General features: G+C 47.3%; 1 protein-coding gene and 1 pseudogene across 1 annotated transcript; one reads left to right on the forward strand and one right to left on the reverse strand.

Annotated features, from left to right (window-relative positions):
- Positions 1–338: 338 nt before the first annotated feature.
- LOC138090870 (spliceosome-associated protein CWC15 homolog pseudogene) lies at positions 339–1,085 on the reverse strand (annotated as a pseudogene).
- A 5,435-nt stretch (positions 1,086–6,520) lies between these two features.
- THNSL2 (threonine synthase like 2) lies at positions 6,521–21,818 on the forward strand. Its single transcript, XM_068984073.1, has 8 exons — positions 6,521–6,743; positions 9,217–9,411; positions 10,439–10,591; positions 13,813–14,043; positions 17,583–17,731; positions 17,830–17,955; positions 20,936–21,087; positions 21,593–21,818. The coding sequence occupies exons 1-8, from the start codon at positions 6,521–6,523 to the stop codon at positions 21,816–21,818; spliced, it is 1,455 nt and encodes a 484-aa protein (XP_068840174.1).
- The last annotated feature ends 298 nt before the right edge of the window (positions 21,819–22,116 follow it).

The following is a 22,116-nucleotide window of genomic DNA, read 5'->3' on the forward strand; positions in this document are numbered from 1 at the left end:
TCATCCACATGGTGTGTACAATACCTGTAATGACTTGATGGTCATCTATTATTTTGTTGTTGTTATTGTTTTTTTAAATATGCAATGTTTTACTAGCTGCATACATTTCAACAAACTAGTTGGGGACACAGATTTGGCTATTTATTAAAAATATTTATTACAAGGTTTCTTTTCCTATATTTAAGAGAAAACACATGACTGGAAATATTGAGATGGAAACTGGGTTAAACCAATTCCCAAGTCCTTATCAAGTAATTAATCAATAAAGGAAAAGATACTTTGGAACTAAAAATTAGGGAAGCTTATACACAATTTAGATAGGGGTGGGAGAGAAAAATCAAAATGAAGTCAGATCGTTTACATTTTATAGCCTTCAATTCAGCACATAAAACTGTACTATTTAATGTATTTCTCCATGAACTTTTTGTGAAATTCAGATCGAAGCGTATCATTTACAAATCTTTTGTCTTTCTTCTGATCATCTACACCTTTTGCACAGTTCTTGAAGACAACATCATCATCCCACCTTCTTTTAACTTTGAAGTTGGCCTGAGGCTGGGATGGGCCAGTGAGATTAAGAAGAGGGTTTCCACTCAGAATGTTTTCCATACGAATCCTTTCTTCTTCAGCTTTTTGTTCTTGTTCCTTCCTGGCCTGCTCTTCAGCTCTTTCTTTTTTAATTTTTTCCAACTCTGCAAGAAGAGCTGCAGTATCGCCATCATCACTCTCCTCTTCAAAATCTTCATCTTCCTCATCTGTTAGTGGATCGTCTGATCAAGGTCGGCAGCAGGAATCTGGTCCAATCGAGGCTTCTTTGACACTGAAGAGGAGGTTGTATGTTCTCGGGTTGACCGATCTCTGTTTTTTTCTCTGGCGGCAGCTCTCTCTCTCTCCTCCAACTCTCTCCTGAAGTCACGGTTTCGAACTTCTTCAGGGGCATCCTGAGTGGTCTGTCTATATTTTATCTTTGTATGAGAGGGTAGGTCTCTGCTTGAATATTGCTTTGAGAGTTGGCTCAAATCACCCTCACTTTTTCCTCTTCCACCTCTTGCAGGTTCAAAAGTTGGCCGAGCTGCTGTTGTCATCTTTTATGTTTGGCCGAACTCCAACGCCGCTACCTCCGGAGATCATACAGATGCCATCTTGACTCTAAACTCCCAGAAACCTCTGCCTCATCTATTATTTCTTAACTCACCTGAAGTAATAAGTTACATATTGACCTTACTCTATTTTGCCTCTCTCAAAATTTGTTGAAAGCCACACATAACAACTCAGAGTTATTGTTTAGGTGCTAAGCCATTTCTGAATGCAGCTTTGTAGACCACCATGTTCCTATGTCCATGGGATTTCCCAGGCAAGAATACTGGAATGGGTTGCCATTTCCTTTTCGAGGGAGTCTTCCTGACCCAGGGATTGAACCTGCATTTCATACATTGTCAGGCAGATTCCTTACTCCTGAGTCACCGGGGAAACCCTCACTCAGAATAGCATTACTCATTAAAAGGAGTTAACTGGTTGTTTTTATTCCTGGCCATGTGCTGGTAAGAAGTTTGGGACTTAGAGGCACCACGAGGAAGGGAAGGTATCAGGGTAGAGACAGTGTCAAACATCTCCATCACGGTAGTAATGTCTTCCTTCCTCTTTAAGCAAATACTTTATCAAGCAGTTACTATATGACAGACACTGTTCTGAGCACTGGGGATAAATCAGAGAATGGAACAAAACTACCCTATGCTTTCCGGGGATCTTCCAGTATGGTGAGGAGAAACAGTGACCCTCTAGATTGTCTGGGGTGATAAGTTTATGGAAAAGAGTAAAGTAGGGTAGAATAGGTACAGACACTATAGGGACAGACACTCAGTTGTGTCCGACTCTTTGTGACCTCATGAACTGTAGCCATAGCTCCTCTGTCCATGGAACAGTACTGGAGTGGGTTGCCATTTCTTTCTCCAAAAGGTACAGAGTAGGTGATTAAATAGTTCATCTCACTGAAAGATTTAAGTGAAGAAAAAAGTATGGGAACCTCTATAAGTTAATGATCACTCAAGCAAGCAGATTTGGGAGGGAGGCACAAGAGGGAAGAGATATGTGTATACTTAGAGCTTGTTCACATTGTTGTACAGCAGAAACTAACACAACATTCTAAAGCAATTATACTCCAATTTAAAAAATTTTTTGTGGTTAAACAAAACCAAGCAGCCTTGCTTAGCAACAAAACCATGTAATAGAAGCATAAGACACACCCTAAAACAGTAAAACAATGGCAGCATGAGACCCACACCCTGACAAATGAGCTCACCAAGCGGATGATTCCTAGGACACACTCCTCTGCATGCACTAAAAACAAAAACATAAGGAAAAAGTGAGATGGTTTACCACTTTTAACATACGTTACTGCCTTTTTGCTTATTTCCATTGTGCCATGACAGCACTCCAGGCCTCCCTGTCCATCACTAACTCCCAGAGTTTATTCAAACTCATGTCCATCGAGTCGGTGATGCCATTCAACCATCTCATCTCTGTTGTCCCCTTCTCCTGTCTTCAATCTTTCCCAGCATCAGGGTCTTTTCAAATGAGTCAGTTCTTCGCATCAGGTGGCCAAACTATTGGAGTTTCAGCTTCAACATCAGTCCTTCCAATGAATATTCAGGACTGATTTCTTTTAGGATGGACTGTTTGGATCTCCTTGAAGTTCAAGGGACTCTCAAGAGTCTTCTCCAACACCACAGTTCAAAAGCATCAATTCTTCAGCACTCAGCTTTCTTCACAGTCCAATTCTCACATCCATACAAGACCACTGGAAAAACCATAGCCTTGACTAGACAGACCTTTGTTGGCAAAGTAATGTCTCTGCTTTTTAATATGCTGTCTAGGTTGGTCATAACTTTTCTTGCAAGGAGTAAGTGTCTTTTAATTTCATGGCTGCAATCACCATCTGCAGTGATTTTGGAGCCCACCCCCCAAAAAAAATCTGACACTGTTTCCACTGTTTCCCCATCTATTTCCCACGAAGTGATGGGACCAGATGCCATGATCTTCGTTTTCTGAATGTTGAACTTTAAGCCAACTTTTTCACTCTTCTCTTTCATCAAGAGGCTCTTTAGTTCTTCTTCACTTTCTGCCACAAGGGTGGTGTCATCTGCATATCTGAGGTTATTGATATTTCTCCCGGCAATCTTGATTCCAGCTTGTACTTCATCCAGCCCAGAGTTTCTCATGATGTAGTGTGCATATAAGTTAAATAAGCAGGGTGACAATATACAGCCTTGATGTACTCCTTTCCCTATTTGGAACCAGTCTGTTGTTCCATGTCCAGTTCTAACTGTTGCTTCCTGACCGGCATACAGATTTCTCAGGAGGGAGGTCAGGTGGTCTGGGATTCCCATCTCTTTCAGAATTTTCCATAGTTTATTGTGATCCACACAGTCAAAGTCTTTGGCATAGTCAATAAAGCAGAAATAGATGTTTTTCTGGAACTCTCTTGCTTTTTCCATGATCCAGCGGATGTTGGCAATTTGATCTCTGGTTCCTTTGCCTTTCTTAAAACCACCTTGAACATCTGGAAGTTCACAGTTCACATACTGTTGAAGCCTGGCTTGGAGAATTTTGAGCATTACTTTACTAGCATGCAAGATGAGTGCAATTGTGCGGTAGTTTGAGCATTGTTTGGCATTGCCTTTCTTTGGGATTGGAATGAAAACTGAACTTTTCCAGTCCTGTGGCCACTGCTGAGTTTTCCAAATTTGCTGGCATATTGAGTGCAGCACTTTCACAGCATCATCTTTTAGGATTTTAAAGAGCTCAACTGGAATTCCATCACCTCCACTAGCTTTGTTCGTAGTGATGCTTCTTAAGGCTCACTTGACTTCACATTCCAGGATGTCTGGCTCTAGGTGAGTGATCACACCATCTTGATTATCTGGGTCATGAAGATCTTTTTTGTATGGTTCTTCTGTGTACTCTTGTCATCTCTTCTTAATATCTTCTGCTTCTGTTAGGTCCATACCGTTTCTGTCCTTCATTGAGACCATCTTTGCATGAAATGTTCCCTCGGTATCTCTAATTTTCTTGGACAGATCTCTAGTCTTTCCCATTCTGTTGTTTTCCTCTATTTCTTTCCACTGATCACTGAGGAAGGCTTTCTTATCTCTCCTTGTTACTCTTTGGAACTCTGCATCCAAATGGGTATATCTTTCCTTTTCTCCTTTGCTTTTTGCCTCTCTTCTTTTCATAGCTATTTGTAAGGCCTCCTCACACAGCCATTTTGCTTTTTTGCATTTCTTTTTCTTGGGGATGGTCTTGCTCCCTGTCTCCTGTACAATGTCACAAACCTCCCTCCATAGTTCATCAGGCACTTTATCAGATCTAGTCCCTTGAGCTATAGGGAAACCCCTAGAATAGATCTATGCTTAATAAAAAGTGTTTTCCTACAGAACGATGTCATGAATCCCCGTGGATTCTGAATTCCAGACGCACTTCTGAGAAGTTCCTGAGAAACACAGGGCTCGTCAACCTTGAGATTTTTGCAGGTGGGAAGCATGAAGCCCAGCGAAGCTAGGGGCCTTTCTTCTTTCCACCTGGCGCTCAGTTTTCTAATCTGAAACATGCGGCGATATGGTACTTCCAGGGCTGCAGTGACGATTAAGAGGCTGAATAAAACGTTTAGCAAAGTGGTTTTTAGTTCAGTTCAGTTGCTCAGTCGTGTCCGACTCTTTGCGACCCCATGAATCGCAGCACGCCAGGCCTCCCTGTCCATCACCAACTTCTGGAGTTCACTCAAACTTACGTCCATCGAGTCGGTGATGCCATCTAGCTATCTCATCCTCTGTCGTCCCCTTTTCCTCCTGCCCCCAATCCCTCCCAGCATCAGTTTTTCCCAATGAGTAAAAGGCCAAATGTGGAATACAGGTTCCGTCTCATTTTTATTCCCTCCCGTTTCCTCCTCCACTTATTCCGCCCTCGGCCTCCTACCCATGAGGCCCCGCTCATCCGCCAACCCGAAGCCTGGAAATCCCGCCCTCAAGACCGGAGCCTGGCACTCCCGCTGCGCTCGATCCGCCTCCGGCCGAGCCCTGCCACTTCCGGAGCCTGGGACTGGGTAACCACACCGCCCCGGCCCCTGCAGCCCTCGCACCATCCAGCCCAGCAGGCTGATTTCGGGGTGGGGGTTGGGGTTCCGCCCCACGCGAGCCGGCGTCCCAGCCGCCGAGCCTCCCGCCAGCGCGCCGGCCCTGGGGCCCCTCCCCGCGTCGACCCCCCCACCTCCCGCTCTCGCCCCCGCCCCGCGCCCCTCGGCCATCGCGGCGCCCTCTCAGAGCTCATCTGTAGCAAGACCGAAACTTCTCGCGATTTCACTCAACCCTGTCTTCAGCGTGGCTAGGTCGGCCTCCCTGCCCCCCCCCCTTTTTTTCAGCCGCTAGTTCGGGCGCTGCGACTTGGAGGAAACCTGGGAAGGTTGAGGGTTCCCGACGCTTCGAAAGTTTTGCAGGATTTCTGCAATTCACGGAGAGCCCCGACACTAAAAAGGCTGTTGGGTTTTCCTAGGCTGGGAGTGGAACTTTATTCCGCAGGCCTGATCAAAAACGCCTTGACCCAAGGCCAGGCCAGCCAGAGGTGCCAGTGACTTGGAGAGGCTGGCGGCGCCTGCCATGGCCCTGCCTTGGCCACCATCCCAGGGGCGCAGCGATAGCCACCTAGGGTTCGTCTCCGCCCTGCCCCCATCCTTGCTCAGAAAATCTCTTGGCGTGGAGGAGGAGTCCTTCTTAAGATGTTTCCCTGCCTTGCGGCGGCCATCTCTTGTTTCCTTTGCTCTTCATCCAGATTATTGGTCGGATATTTTCTGATCCGTCTCCACCCTGGAATAGGGCCCAGCGGAGTCACAGGGGCAAATTACAAAATCATGCGCCCGGAGGTCATTAGTCCATGCAGTCCAAGCCAGGCGCTCGATTTTCTTGGTTAACTTCACCAATTCACCACGTCCTGTGGCAGCTGCTTCTGCTTCTGGGCCTCTCTATCTGGTTTGTTGTTGCTGTTCAGACTCTCTGCAACCCCCATGGACTGCGGAAGGCCAGGCTCCTCTGTCCTTCTTTATCTCCTAGAGTTTGCTCAAACTCATGTCCTTTGAACCAGCTCATCATCTGCTATCCCCTTCTCCTCCTGCCCTCAGCAATTTGACTCTCAGTTTTCTAGGTAGCGCCAGGGGTAAAGAACACCTGCCAATGTAGGATTCATAAGAGACTCGAAGTTTCATCCTTGGGTTGGGAAGATCCCTTGGAGGATGGCATGGCAACCCACTCCAATATACTTGCCTGGAGAATGCCATGAATAGAGGAGTCTGGCAGGCTATAGTCCATAGGGTCGCAAAAGAGTTGGACACGACTGAAGTGACTTAGCACACATGCATGAGTGATGGCCCAGGGGTTAGCTGAGGGAGCTGGGTGTACTTGGGCTTTGCCCCGTGGGGTAATGAGCTTGGAGACTAAGTGCCTCTGGGGCTGGTCCCTCTGCAGGCCCCGGGATCATGTGGTATGTCAGCACTCGGGGGATGGCCCCACGAATTGACTTCGAGGGGGCGCTCTTCTCTGGCTATGCTCCAGACGGGGGCCTCTACATGCCCGAGGAGCTCCCACAGCTGGGCAGAGAGACCCTGCATGAGTGGAGCACGCTCTCCTACCCCAGCTTGGTGAAGGAGCTGTGCAGCCTCTTCATTGCACCTGAGCTCATTCCTAGAGATGACCTAAATGGTGAGCACCCCTCTACCTTTCTACTCTCCCGCCTCACTATTCTGCCAGCCCAGACCCCAGGGTTGCAAAGCCATCATTTAACCCCTGGGAAAGCCCCATTTTTCCCAAAGTTTGGCTTCCCAGGTGGCTCAAATGATAAAGAATCTGCCTGCACTGTAGGAGACCCAGGTTTGATCCCTGGTTTGGAAAGATCCCCTGGAGAAGGGACTGGCTACCCACTCCAGTATTCTTGCCTGAGGAGCCTGGTGGGCTACAGTCCACGGGGTCACAAAGAGTCAGACATAACTAAATGACTAACAAGTCCCCAGTCATATTTCCCAAACTTTGGAGTTTTTCCCAGACTCTGAAATCCCAGAACTGAAAATATCCTCAAAGAGTTTCATCCATTCCAACTCCCACCCGCAGTGTGGGGAATGCCAAAGTGATCAGCAGAGAATTTGTTTTTAAAAAAACCTTTTCAAAACTAGGGATTTTACCATTGACCTTGAATGAGATGCTTGAATATTTGAATATTTCCTTCTTGCATATACTTCAGCATTCCTGGGCTTCCCTGGTGGCTAGATGGTAAAGAATCTGCCTGCAATTTGAGAAACCTCGGTTCAGTCCCTGGGTTGGGAAGATCCCCTGGAGGAGGGAATGGCAACCCACTCCAGTATTCTTGCCTGGAGAATCCCCACGGACAGAGGAGCCTGGCGGGCTACAGTCCATGGGGTTGCAAAGAGTCGGACTCGACTGAGCAACTAAGCACAGCATAACACAGCACATGTGTAACACATAACACAGCACAGTATATAAAGCACCCAGACCCACAGATTGCTGCTTTATTTCCTCAAATGGTAATTCCAGAAGGGACTTTGAGAGTGTTCTGGACCAGCTCATTTCAGACTGTTATGTGCCTACAGATTGTCCCTGGGAATCTTGTTAAAATGCAGATTCTGATTCAGTAGATCTGGGGCAGGCCTGAGAATTCTGCATTCCTATCAAGCGTCCAGGCTTCCCTGGTGGTGCAGGGGTAAAGAATCTGCCTGCCAATGCAGGAGACTCAAGAGATGTGGGTTCTTGATTCCTGGGTGGGGAAGATCCCCTGGAGGAGAAAATGGCAACCCACTCCAGTATTCTTGCATGGAAAATTCCATGGACAGAGGAGCCTGGTGGGTTACAGCCCATAGGGTTGCAAAGAGTCAGATATGACCGAGCAACTGAGCATGCATGCATCAAGCGTCCAGATGATGCTAGTGCTGCTGGTCCATGGACCAACTGTATAATGTAATCCATAACTTAATGGTGAGAGTTTGAGACTGAAAAGAACTCAATGTAGTTTGGGACTTCCCTGGTGATCCGGTGGTAAAGAATCTGCCTGCTAGTGCAGGGGACACAGGTTCGATCCCTGGTCCGGGAAGATTCCACATGCTGCGGGGCAGTTAAGCATGTGCACCACAACTACTGAAACCCGGCTCACCTAGAGCTCATGCTCTGCAATAAGAGAGCCCACTGCAATAAGAAGCTCGCTCGTGCAACGAGAGGCTAGCTCTCTCACCCCAACTAGAGAGTAGCCTACCCACAGCTACTCTGGGTGTAGTAAAAATAAATAAATAAAAACATTCTAAATGTAGTTCAGTGACCAGCACTGATGGCATTGCCTGGGTATGTGCTAGAATTCTCATTACTTCCTCTGACTTACTGATCCAAAACCTGCATTTTAAGATCCCAGGTGATTGGTTTGCCAGTTAAAGTTTAAGAAATGCCACTCTAGATGGGCTTAGCTTTAGGTAGGATCCCAAGTTACTGGCATCACAAGTGTGAGATTAAGTAATGCAAAAACAAAGAAACAACTCTATTTTTAGGGAGGAAAATTAGAAGAGATGAGATACTTGATTTGTTTCTGGCATGACTGTTTAACTGAATCTCTACTGGAATACATGCACACAAGAAATCCAAATGGTGAAGAAATCTATAAAATAAAAAATGAAAGTCTGGCAGCATCAATTCCGCTGTCTGGGAGAATCACTGTCAGGAATCCATGAACAGTTTGGTTCATGTCTTTCCAAACTTTTCCCCCTAAGATAATACAATTGTATTCAAACACAGTATCGTTTATGATAAAAATGTCAGGTCTTTTTATCTGGTAACAAGATAGAAAATTCAAATTTAAAAGTGTAAAGAGACTAAGAATGAACTTGGGGGACAAGTGTGTGTGTATGTGTGTGCGCTCAGTGGTGTCCGACTGTTTGTGACCCCATGGACTGTAGCCCATCAGGCTCCTCTGTCCATGTGATTTTTCAGGCAGGAATACTGGAGTGGGTTGCCATCTCCTCCTCCAGGGGATCTTCCCAACCCAGGGACTGAACCCACATCTCTTGAGTCTCCTGCCTTTGCAGGCTGATTCTTTCCCACTAGCGCCACCTGGGAAGCCCTGGAGGAGGACTAGAGAATGCCGTTTTCACTGTACGATTTCCCTTCCTTCCCCTTGCAGATCTGATTGATCGTGCCTTCAGCAGATTCCGCCGCAGAGAGGTGGTGCATCTGTCCAGGCTGAGGAACGGGCTGAACGTGCTGGAGCTGTGGCACGGGGTCACCTATGCGTTTAAGGACCTGTCCCTGTGCTGCACAGCACAGCTCCTGCAGTACTTCCTGGAGAAGAGGGAGAGGCACATCACCGTGGTTGTAGGTGTGCATCGTGGGCATGTGCCCCGGAGCCCACAGCGCCCCAACTGGCCGGTGTCCGCCCAGGGGGTGCCTTCCACCGATGTCGCCTGGGGAGTGTATTACTGATTCTTCTAGAGCAGCTTTCTTTAAAAAAAAAATTGGTGTATCATACCATGTGAGTTTCAGGTAGACAGCACAGTGATTCAGTTATATGTATCTATTGTTGTTGTTTAGTCGCTAAGCTGTGTCTGACTCTTCTGCGACCCTATGGACGCTATCTAGCCCACCAGGCTCCTCTGTCAGTGGGATTTCTCAGTGTTACAAAATGTTGAGTATAGTTCCTGGTGATATACACTAGGTCCTTGTTGGTTATCTGTTTTATACATGTGAAGTGCTCAGTTGTGCCTGACTCTTTGCGACCCCGTGGACTGTAGCCCACCAGGCTCCTCTGTCCATGGGATTTCCCAGTCAAGAATACTGGCTGCTGCTGCTGCTAAGTCACTTCAGTCCTGTCTGACTCTGTGTGACCCCATAGACGGCAGCCCACCAGGCTCCCCCGTCCCTGGGATTCTCCAGGCAAGAATACTGGAGTGGGTTGCCATTCCCTTCTCCAGGAGATCTTTCCCGACCCAACAATCAAACCCGTATCTCTTGTCTTTTTTTGCATTGCAGGTGGATTCTTTACCCCCTGAGCCATCAGGGAAGTCCTGTTTTAAATATATGTATATATATGTTAATCCCAACCCCCTAATTTGTAGAGCAGGGTTCTTAACGTTCTCTTGTGCCATGGACCCTTTTGACAGACTGATGGGAGGCTATGGAATCTTCTCAGAATAATAATATAAATAAATATATAGATGATATGGTGTCAACTTCACAGGTGCCTTGATTTGTATCCATAGGTCTCTTGGAGGTTCAAGGACCCCAGGTTAAGTACTGGATTCCTACCCCCCAGGGTATCCCCTCACTTGGCAACTGTGCTTTTAAGGGCCAATTTCTTTCCATCTCCCTTTGTCTAAAGAGGAGGGTTCCTCCTTCTTCCCATCCAGGAACTTCTGGGGACACAGGAAGTGCTGCCATTGAGAGTGTTCAGGGGGCAAAAAATGTGGACATCATTGTTCTGCTGCCCAAGGGTCACTGTACAAAGATTCAGGAGCTCCAGATGACAACAGTGCTAAGAGAGAACGTCCACGTGTTCGGAGGTGAGTGTTGGGACTAAGGTTCTAGGCACAACGTGGCCCTGCCTTGAGTGGCTCTATGTTGGGAGATGGACTGGAACCAAACTAATCAATTGTCTAGCTGAGCATCCTGCTTCCTCTCTCCTTCCCTTCCTTCATCAGTCCTATTTTGAGGTTGGTATATGCCTCGACTTAGCCGTAAGTAGGCTCGTGGCTACCCAGTCTAAGAAACTATTGGAGGTGACTGGTGCATAAACCATTAATAATAAATAGTACATCCAAGGAAGTGCAGGTTTAAACCCATACCCCAAAGAATGCTACCTCCATGCACATTCAACCTGTTTGTGCCATGTCTGCAAGGCAGCCACCCAGAGCCATAGCCTGAGCCAGATAACTTGGATTTTTTTCCAGGGCACTGAAGTTCAGAGGGCAAAAACACATTGCCCTCTGAGAGAATGTGTTGTTACATGTTGGCAGCTCACACCCTCCCTTGCAGTGTTGAATCAACTAATGCATTTGGTTAGCAGGTCCAAGTATTTAAAATAGGAAGCTACTCAGTGGTACCTATGGCTCGTGACTCCTACTTCCTGAGCCACATCATGAATCACAGCATGTTATGCTTGCAGAAAGGCAAAAAAAATCTTAATGTCTGGCCATCTATTCTGAGCGCATTTAATCATTATGAAGCCCAAGAGTATAGGCAGGCAGGGTGAGTGTGAGTGGAGCCATACTTTTTATTGTGGGCTTCCTTAGTGGTTTAGACAGTTAAGAATCTGCCTGCCATGTGGAAGACCCGGGTTCAGTCCCTTGGTCGTGAAGATCTCCTGGAGAAGGGAATGGCAACCCACTCCAGTATTCTTGCCTGGAAAATTCCATGTACAGAGGAGCCTGGCCAGCTACATACAGTCCATGGGATTGCAAAGAGCTGGATCTGACTGAGCAACTAACACACACTTGTATACTTTTTTATTTCTACCTGTCACACCCCACTGCACCCCAGGGAGCCCCAAGGAAGGGATAGGAAAATGAGCAATAGAGATCTTGGTGAAGTTTTATGCACTGTGGCCTGGAGCAAGCTGTTTAGGTAGCCTGACTTGGTTTGGTCACTTACCTAGCAGGATAACAAATGTCGTAAGAGAAAACCCTCGTTCTATAGCTGACCTGGCCTCCTGTTATAATCCCATAGATGATGTTTCATATAACACCAGTTTTGTCAAGGACCAAAAACACAGTGAAAACAACTGCTACCCAGGGGAGCAGTGTGAGTATTCTTTGTCTATTTGTCAAGAGCAAACAAAAAGCCTCTTCTACTCTTTCCTTTAGCAAACCCATGTACATTCCAGTGAAAAGTGTATTGTTTAGCTAAGGCAAGTGTTGGCAGAATTAACCTTGGTAATTCATTGCCCATTTCTGGCCACATATTGGGCTGCCCAGGTGGTGCCAATGGTAAAGAATCCACCTGCCAGTGCAGGAGATACAAGAGATGTGGGTTTGATCCCTGGGTTGGGAAGATCCACTGGAGTAGGAAACGGCATCTCAGTCCAGCATTCTTGCCTGAAAAATTCCATAGATAGAGGAGTCTGGCAGGCTGCAGTCCATGGGGTCGAAAAAGAGTTGGACGTGACTGAGCAGAGCATCTGACTACATTTTCCTGAAGTCATGGCAAGATTTTAATGCACAAGATTCAGGTTCCTAAGGGTTCCTAAACCCTAAGCACCAGAATTGCTATTTATGGATCTGCGACTGTCTCTGCCTAGAATCAGATCAGAGGATAGCTTTTTGTGCCTCTGTTCTGGACCTGCATCCTTCTCTCCTTGTATACAGATGTTGGAAGGCTTTTATCTAAGGGCATGTATAGAAGCATCGTTCCGGATCATGAGTTGGAGAACAGTGCATATTAGGAAAATGTGGTGGACATGTGGATGGTGATAAATACAGTATGTCGTAAATGTGCATGAATTAGTTTTTATTTCAAAACAGTACCGTTCAAGTTCTTCCTTTCCTTCCTGGAATCTTCTGACTTGGTTTCCAGGAGGATATGCATTAGTTCAGGAGCTAGCAGTGGGTGTGTGTTTTCTCCTGGACTAGGGAGCTCAGGGAGTAGAGATGGGTCACCTGGATTGTTGTGTCTTAGATACTGATGTTTTCTGAAGTCATTAATATCCATTGTACATTATATACTCAATTCTTCTTAAGCACAGGATAATCAGCCAATGCTAGTTATATATTATTTGGGTTGTTTTTGCCTGGAAATAACAGAAAACCTAACTCAGACTGACTTGAACAGGGATATTTTTCAGCTTATGTACCTGTAAGCCTAGAAATGGAACAGGCTTCTGACTGGTTGTTTCACTGCCTTCTGGGAGCCAAGTATTCTTGGTTCCATCTTCCCCAGTTCTCAAGCTTTTTGTGGTTCATGATGGTTACTGAAGGTAACCAAGTCCCTCTTCCTGTGGCTGTCTCTTGAAAGCAGTGAATCTTTCCCTTGAACCCCAGCAAATATCCGCCTTGTAACACTGATCTGGAGAGCCCTGCAGCCTCAGTGCTACTACCTGATGAAAGGGGAAGTGACTGGTAACCTCCACGCCTACTCTGGCATTTACCCCCAATAATCGTGTCCCCCTCTGGCCTCCAAGTTTGGATTCAATGAAGGAATAGACCCAGGTTCTAGACAAGAGATTAATGTTGGCTTGATTGCTGGTTGGGCTGGGTTGAGGGGTGCAACTTGGACTAGGCGTCAATTTGCCCAACAATTACCCAATAATTCATCCATGAATTAAAGTGCACACGCATCCAGCTTAAGGAGAAATCCTGCCCATATCAGGTTCCCTGCCACATAGGAGCCGAGGGCAGAACCTCCACCCTTTGATCTAAATGAGGGAACAGGGCAGACCCCACAGAAAGAGCAGCTCTTTCCCCTCAGCCCCTGATGGAGAACCATGGAGTAAAGCTCAGCCTCTCACCATCTTACAACCTGATGAACTATCCTGTCCTTGTTCCCAGAGCCTGGGGAAGAGGGCAGGGACTACAAAGAGGAATTCTTCCCCCGGTGTCCCAGAAGGTTGATATTTAATATATAATTTTAGATAATGGTAGAAACACTGGAAATGTGACCACAAGGATATGAGCCATGTGTTGAGTGAAGGTCCCAGTGGGATGGGCTCAGTCTGAAAGGCCTTGGGGCGCATGCTGACCATCTGGGGGTTCTCCGTGCTCCTGACAGCTCCTTCTCTCTCCCCTGACAGTGGAGGGTAACAGCGATGAGCTGGATGAGCCCATCAAGACGGTGTTTGCTGACGTGGCCTTTGTCAAGAAGCACAACTTGATGAGTCTGAATTCAATCAACTGGTCCCGGGTCCTCGTGCAAATAGCCCACCACTTCTTTGCTTATTTCCAGTGTGCACCATCCTTAGACATGCACCCCCTGCCCTCTGTGGAGGTGGTTGTGCCAACAGGGGCTGCTGGTAACCTTGCAGGTGAGGAGACTGCTGGACAGAAATGGGCTTTCCAGAAAAATGCCCACGGTCCTTGTCCTCCCAGCCACCCTTTGGCTATAACCTAGGTTGGGTCTTTTGTTGTTTAGTTGCTTAGTCGTGTTCAACTCTGCAACCCCGAGGACGGTAGCCTGCCAGGCTCCTCTGTCCATGGGATTTCCCAGGCAAGAATACTGGAGTGGATTGCCATTTCCTTCTCCAGGGAATCTTCTCGATCCCGGGATTGAACCCCAGTCTCCTGCATTGGGAAGTGGATTCTTTATCACTGAGCCACCATGGCCAGGTTGGGTCCTAGGTGATGGGGAACTACACAAAAGAACCTTCCAGAAAATGTCCCCCTGACTTCCTGGGAGGATGTCCCGGCCTTTTGCCACAGCGGGAGAGTAACAGGTTAACCCCAGTGTGCTCGGCCGCCTGATCTGATGTGGCGCTCAGCAGAGTGTGGGGAGATGAGGTGAAGGTTCAGCTGCTGTTCCTGGATGGCAGAGCCCTCTGCCAGGAACGTGGACTTTCCTCCCAGCCCTGGCCAGCTCCCTGCTCTGAGGATAAGGGCTCACCTGGCACAGCGTGTTCTCAGAGACCGTGTGATGTGGAAAGAGTCCTGGACTTGGGCTTCTGGCTCCAGGTCTGCCCTTTACTAGCTGAAAGGCTGTCCCTTAGGTTCAGCTCCTCGGCCATCAAAGGGAGATTGGACTGCTTATCATATCTCTCAGGACGAGGCGCAAATTAGATTCTCTGTGTGTGTGAACTTTGTGAAGGTTGAGTGCTATAAAGCTGCGTGGCATGAAAATCATTTCCTGTAATTTATAGGAACGTTGATCAAGCACTGACTACGTGTCAGGCAGTGCTCTGAATGCTTCCCTCATATCAATTCATTTAATCCTCACATGGGCCTATGAGGGGCACGATACTGTTCCTTTCATTTTACAATGAGGAGGCTGTGGCACAGAGAAGTCCTTGGACAGCCTGTCCTTGTTTATGCACTGGTCAGTCCCAGGGCCAGGATGGTAGCCCAGGCAAGCTGGCTTCAGAGTCTTCACCCTCTTGAACTTAGGAGGCTGCCTCTTGATGGACCTGACTTTTTTCTGATGGCTCTGTTAGTGGCATTGCTTCCGATGGGTGCCCAGGTTGGCTTAGGTGAGACCATGGAAGCATCTTAGTGCTCAGGAGTCTCTCTGACTTCTGCTAGCACAGGGATGGAAAAAATGAGCAGGCTGTTAGACAAGGACGGTTCAGCCTTCTTCCCCGTCCTTGGAGTGAAGCCCACCACACTGCCCATTTGCATCACCCCCCAGGGAATGGTACCACCTGCCTGTGCCCTGTATCTGCCACAGTGCCTGGCACAAAAGCCACGTTTGCAGAGGGATCTCCGATCTAGCCCCACTCCGTCAGGAACCAGCTGCTTGGCTTCAAGCCCCTGGACCTCCTAAGCCTCCATTGTTCCCCTGTCATACAAGGATATCGTGGCATTTCCTGAGGAGCTCATGAAATAAGGCTGTGAACGTGCTTTGCAAAACTGAGTGACATTGGGTGGTGTGGGCATCCCTAACTCCTTTTACTTACTCATAGAAATAAACTATTCATGGGAATAGGAACCTTCCTAAACTCGATACCTCTGGGCTCTCGATCTCTCGGGGTGAGGCATTTTATTTGCTTCATGCAAACAGGAGCTGCTGTTAGGGAGGACAGTGGCTGCTGGCCGGTCCTCCCTCGGCCCCTTTCCAGGAGACTCAGCCTGAAAGCACTGGTTCTTAGTCTGGGGGCTCAGCGTGTGCTCCAGACTTAGACAGACTTCTAAGTTCACATCCTCACTCTGCCACGTAGCAGGCTCTGAAAGTGAAAGTATTAGTAGCTCAGTCGTGTCCGACTCTGTGACCCCATAGGCTGTAGCCCGCCAGACTCTTCTGTCCGTGGCAAGAATACTGGAATGGGTTTCCATTCCCTTCTCCAGGGGATCTTCCCGACCCAGGGATTGAATCTGGGTCTCTCAAATTACAGGCAGATTCTTTACCATCTGAGCCACCAGGGAAGCCCAAAGCAGGCTTTGGGTGGGTCATTTCAACTTCTCAGAACCTCCGTTTTCTCTTCTGCAAATGGTGTGTGTCAGTACCTGGTGGGGGCAGGGTTTGGCATGGAGAACACCGTCAGGGCACAGTAACCCCCTCCTACTCTTTCCTCCCTTTTTTGTTTTGGTAGCAGCTTTATTGCTCTATGATTCACATACCATACAGTTCACCCATTTTAAGTATTCAGCTTAATAATTTTTAGTGCCCACAGATTTGTGTAGCCATCACCATAATGTTTTAGAGTATTTTCACCACCCTAAGAGGAAGCCCTGTTCCCATCAAGCAGTCATTCCCTCATCTATCCCAGCTTTAGGCAGTCACTAATCTATTTCACTTCCATAGCTTTTCCTATTCTGGACATTTTATGTAAATAGAATCATTCAATATGTGGCTTTTTATGTCTAGCTTCTTTTCACTTAGCATAACATTTTCAAGGCTCATTCATATTGTAGCACATGTTAGTACTTTATTCCTTTTTATGGCTGAATACTATTTTATTATATAGCTATATCACATTTTGTTTATACATTTGAGTTAATGTACATTTGGTTTGCTTCGGTTTTTTGGTTATGAATAATGCTGCTATGAACATTTGTGTCTATGTGTTTGTGTGAGTCTGTTCTCAGTTATCTTGAGAATATACAAACAAGGAGTGGATTTCTGGGTCATACTGGAACTCTGTGCTTAACTTTTTGAGGAACTGCTGGACAGGTTTCCAAAGTGGCTGCAATAGTTTACATTCCTACTAACAGTATATGGGGGTTCCAATTTCTCCACATCCTGACCAAGACTTGTTATCATCTGTCTTTTTGATTCTAACCATCCTAGTAGGTATGAAGTGGTGTATCATTGTGATTTTGGTTTGTGTTTTCCTGATGACTAAAGATGTTGAATGTGCTTCGCTGGTGGCTCAGTGGTAAAGAATCTACCTACCAATCTCTGGGTCAGAAAGATCCCTGGAGGAGGAAATGGCACCCCACTCCAGTATTCTCACCTAAAAATCCCATGGACAGAGGAGCCTGGTGGGTTACAAATGTTGCAAACGAGTTGGAGACCACTTAGTGACTAAACAACAGCAACAGTGATGTTGAGTATCTTTTCATGTGTCCATTGGCTATTTGTATATCTTTTTTGGAGAAATGTCTACACAAGTCCTTTGCCTATTTTTTAATTGGATTATTTGTATTTTTATTGTTGAGTTGTAAGAGTTCTTTATATATTCTCGGTTCAAGTCTCTTATCAGATATACGATTTGCAAATGGTTTTTCCTATTCTGTGGATAGCCTTTTTATAGTGATAAATTGATAGTGATATATTGATAGTGTCATTTGAAACACAAAAGCTTCAAAAAGCACAAAAGCTTCTTAATTTTGATGATGTTCAATTCATCTATTTTTTCTTTTGTTGTCTGATTTTGGTGTCATGTCTAAGAAACCATTGTTCTCCTCTCATAAGCTGGGTGCATCGCTCAGAAGATGGGGCTGCCCATTCACCTGGTCGTGGCAGTGAACAGCAATGACATCATCCACAGGACCGTCCAATGGGGAGACTTCTCTCTGTCCGAAGTGGTCAAACCAACCTTGGCGTCAGCCATGGACATTCAGGTGGGATGTGTGTGCAGGTCTGCCCCAGGTGTTGGTTGGGTGGAGGTGGACAAGGGCTGAGGTCAGCATTACCCCTGGGACCCTGCCTCTCTGCTCAGGTTCCCTACAACATGGAGAGGATCTTCTGGCTGCTATCTGGCTCTGACAGCCAGGTGATAAGAGCCCTCATGGAGCAGTTTGAAGGGACAAAAAGTGTGCGTCTACCCAAGGAGCTGCACAGCAAGGTCAGTCACCACTCACACACCATGGAGAAAGGAAAGGGTACAGCCACGAGACCAGACCTGGGGTTTGAAAATCTTTTCAAGGAGAGGAGATGCTTGGGTATTTTTTTGAGTACTTGCTATGAGCCTCACACTTCTGCAGTTTATGAGGATTTATTTTTTGAATGGGGAGAGGTGGTTGGTTTAGAGGTTATTGGTTTAGAGTTAGATGCACATAACTCCAAGCCAGTTATAAGACCTTGGATTAGTTTCTTAAACTCTGTGCCTCAATCTCCTCATCTGTAAAACGGGAATCATGAGAATGCCTGCCTCATGGCGTTGTTGAAGATTTAAGTCCATCAAGCGCTTTGTATAGTGCCTGGGAATATAGGGCTTAATGTGTGTGTGTGTGTGTGTGTGTGTGTGTGTGTGCGTGTTAGTTGCTCACGTGTCCGACTCTTTGCGACCCCATGGACTGTAGCCCGCCAGGCTCCTCTGTCCTTGGAATTCTCCAGGCAAGAATACTGGAGTGGGTTGCCATTTCCTTCTCCGAGGGCTTAATATAGTAACTTTCATTATTTTATCCATTATTGTTGTTGATTTCCAATAATAACAACTGGAAGCCATTTTCTCTATCCAGTATGTGCAGAGACTATTGTTCAATTAACTTAAAAAAAAAAAATAAAGGAGAGGGAGTTTCTTGGCAGTCCAGTGGTTGGGGCTCTGTGCTTGCACTTCAGGGGACCTGAGTTTGATCCCTGGTCAGGGAACTCAGATCCTGCAAGTCACAGCACTGCCAAAAAATTAAATTAAAAAAATAAAGAATAAGGAGAAATTTTGTCTCCAAATGGGTAGGAGTCTAGGGCTCAGTTGCTCAGTTGTGTCTGACTCTTTGCGACCCCATGGACTGTAGCCTTCCAGGCTCCTCTATCCATGGGATTCTCCAGGCAAGAATACTGGAGTGAATTGCCATTTCTGTCTCCAGGGGATCTTCCCGACCCAGGGATCGAACCTGGGTCTCCTGCATTGCACGTGGATGCTTTACCGTCTGAACTACTAGGAAGCCCTCTAGGGAGGGATTGCTTTTATTTTAATGTAACCTGGTGATGGAAACTTATTTAATATCAAAAAAGGATTTCATATATTGAATTTGACTATAATTTTCTCTACCACAATCCTACCAACTGGTCATCCAGACTGTGTATACTTCCAACAACAAGGACCTCACTACCTCACATCAGCTGTAGTCATTATAAAGTTCTTTATGTCAAGCCAGAATCTGTTCCTTCTTCTAGCTTGTGTACTGGTGAGCTGATTCCCATACTTGAAGAGAATCTTCCTTCACCTGCTAAGCCTTCCTGGTTCCTTTAGCTACATGGCATAAATTGCATGGCGTAATTTTGAGTGGTTAATGCCCATCTTAAAGAGTTGTTCCCAGAACTAGATACAGTTCTGCGGACTCAGTCACTCATACAGACTGGTGTGGACTTTGTCTTCTGGAATCTGTGCTTCTTTTCCTCTCCTTCTTTTTGGCCGTGGCCTGTGGTTCCCCACCGGCGATCAACCCTGCCCCCACACTGCACTGGAATCCAGGAGTCTTAACCGCTGGACCACCAGGGAGTCTTCCTATGCTTCTTCGGTGCAGCCTGTTTTAATCAGTTTGGACTGCTGTAACAAAGTACCACAGACCGGTGACTCATAAACAATACAAATGTATTTCTCAGAGTCCCAGGGACTGGAGGACCGAGGCCAAGGTGCTAGCATCAAGGTCAAGGTTGGATTCTGGTGAGGGCCCCTTCTGGGTGGTAGTAGGCCTCCTTCTTGTATCCTCATATGGCGGAATATGAGACACTAATAAAGATACTGATTCCATTCACGAAGGCTCCACCCTCATGACCTAATTACTTCCCCAAAGCCTCACCTACCAATACCGTCATATTGGGATTAGGGCTTTAACAGGTAAATTTGGTGGGAACACGACTGTGAAGACCATAACACAACTAAAGTTCAGCTTATTTAATGGTTTGTTTTGATATTCCTTCTCCTCATGTAAATGAGATGCTACATGAAGACAGACACCATATCCCCTGGTCCTTCATTCTCTCCCTGGTTGTACATGTAGAAGTTACTCCATCTGCTGAAACAATATTCATTCATTCATGTTACTTACTGACCATGAGCCAGGAACTGTGCTTGGTGCTAGAGATACAAATATAAATAAAACACTCATTGTCTGCTGTGAACCATAATGGGTCAGGAAGATGTCTAAACAATTTATAATAACCTGTGGTTTCTATTGGGCTTCCCAGGTGGCGCAGTGGTAAAGAATCCACCTGCCAATGCAGGAGACATGGGTTCGCTCCCTGGGTTGGGTAGATCCCCTGGAGAAGGGAATGGCAACCCACTCCAGGATTCTTGCCTGGGAAATCCCATGGACCGAGGAGCCTGGCGGGCTACAGTCCATGGGGTCACAAAGAGTCGGACATGACTTAGCAACTAAACAGCAGCAACATGGTCTTTATTGATTGAAGTTGATTATATTCATGGTTTCTGGCACAAGCAGTGCATTTTCAGAGAATGACCAAATAAACCATCTACACCGAGGGAGCCCTGAAAAGGGAGTCTTCCTTTTTCTGAGGTAGTGGGCAATTTTTCTAAAGGAAAGCTGGAGATCTGGGTGGAAACTGATGGGAAGCTATTCCCACACCTACAGGGAGGGGGCGCACTAACAGCAAAGCTCTAGGAATGCTTGAGTGCCCTTAGCCTGTGTTTCCTGCTGATTCAGAGCCAAATTCTAACCCAATGTATTGACCTGAAACTCAAACGTGTGCTTCCTCTAACTTGAGTGAATCTGTTTAAAACTGGGAAACATGGAAAACTAGCTTTTTCTCTGAGCTGAATCTGAGCCATTCCATCTGAACATTTCATTTGAGTTTCTGGTGTGTATCCAGATGGTTCTACTGGGTGGTGGGTTTTTGGTCACCTCCTGCCCACTTCCCCTCAGCTTTCGGAGGCAGTAACCTCTCAGTCAGTGTCGGACGAGGCCATCATCCAGACGATGGGCCGCTGCTGGCAGGAGAACCAGTACTTGTTGTGCCCTCACTCGGCCGTGGCCGTGAGCTGCCATTACCAGCAGGTGGACAGGCAGCAGCCCAGGTACTGGTGGTGGGCGCCTGAGTGTTGGGGAGGGGGCACCCCTTGGGACCTCTCTGGGCCCATCCTCTTCCCCAAGCAAGGGGCACAGGAATGTGAACAACTTGCTTTTTTGGGGGGGAGGGGGAGTGCCCCACATGGCGTGTGATATCTTAGTTCCCTGACTAGGGATCGAACCCAGGCCCTCTGCAGTAGAAGCACAGTCTCAACCACTGGTCCACCAGGGAAGTCCCACAAATGGGTTTTATGAGCATAGTGGGTGCTGAGTGAAGGTGTGTGCTGAGACTGTGGTCCCGGAAGAGGGAGCTGGAACTCCAAAAAGGAGGAGCAGTTGGCTAGCAGGGTCATTGCAGAGATGAATTCAAGGGACCAAACCTGTTTTTTTTCCTCTCTCCACCCTACCTCTAACCTTCCCCTGTTCCTTCTTCTCCCGCCTCACCTTCTTCCGGTACCTGCCCCACTATCTATTGTTTTCCACCCTCTGTTTTTACCTCCCCTCTCTCCCCAGCCCTCCCCGCTGTTGTCTGGCTCCCGCCTCCGCAGCCAAGTTCCCAGAGGCCGTGCAGGCTGCCAGGCTGACCCTGGACACCCCGGCAGAGATCCTCGCCCTGGAGCACAAGGAGGCACGCTGCACCCCAATGCGGAAGGGCGACGACTGGACACGGATGCTCCGGGACACGATTGAGCACCTGAGCCAGCAGTGGCAGGGACGCTTCCTGAATCTCCCGGCATAGCCCTGCTGGAGATGGCTTCCTTTAGGCCTCGGACCCCGGGAGGTGTCCCCTGTGAGCTGCCCAGTGCACCTTCTCCCCATTAAGGGTCTGTGCAGGAGGTTCTCGGGAGGCTGCTCCAGGGTGGGTGTCTGGAGCCAGCAGGCGTGCTCTGTTGCCAGGATGCTCTGTGATGTCTGATGTTGCCCCTGATACCCTGGGAGGCGGGGAGGGCTCCTGCAGATGTTGCGGGGGGTGCACTCCCACCGCCGGGCAGTGCAGGAGCATTGCTGCTGCCTGTGAAAGTTTCAGTGGATAAGAA

The sequence above is a fragment of the Capricornis sumatraensis genome, chromosome 1, assembly GCF_032405125.1.
Source record: "Capricornis sumatraensis isolate serow.1 chromosome 1, serow.2, whole genome shotgun sequence".
Lineage (NCBI taxonomy): Eukaryota > Metazoa > Chordata > Mammalia > Artiodactyla > Bovidae > Capricornis > Capricornis sumatraensis.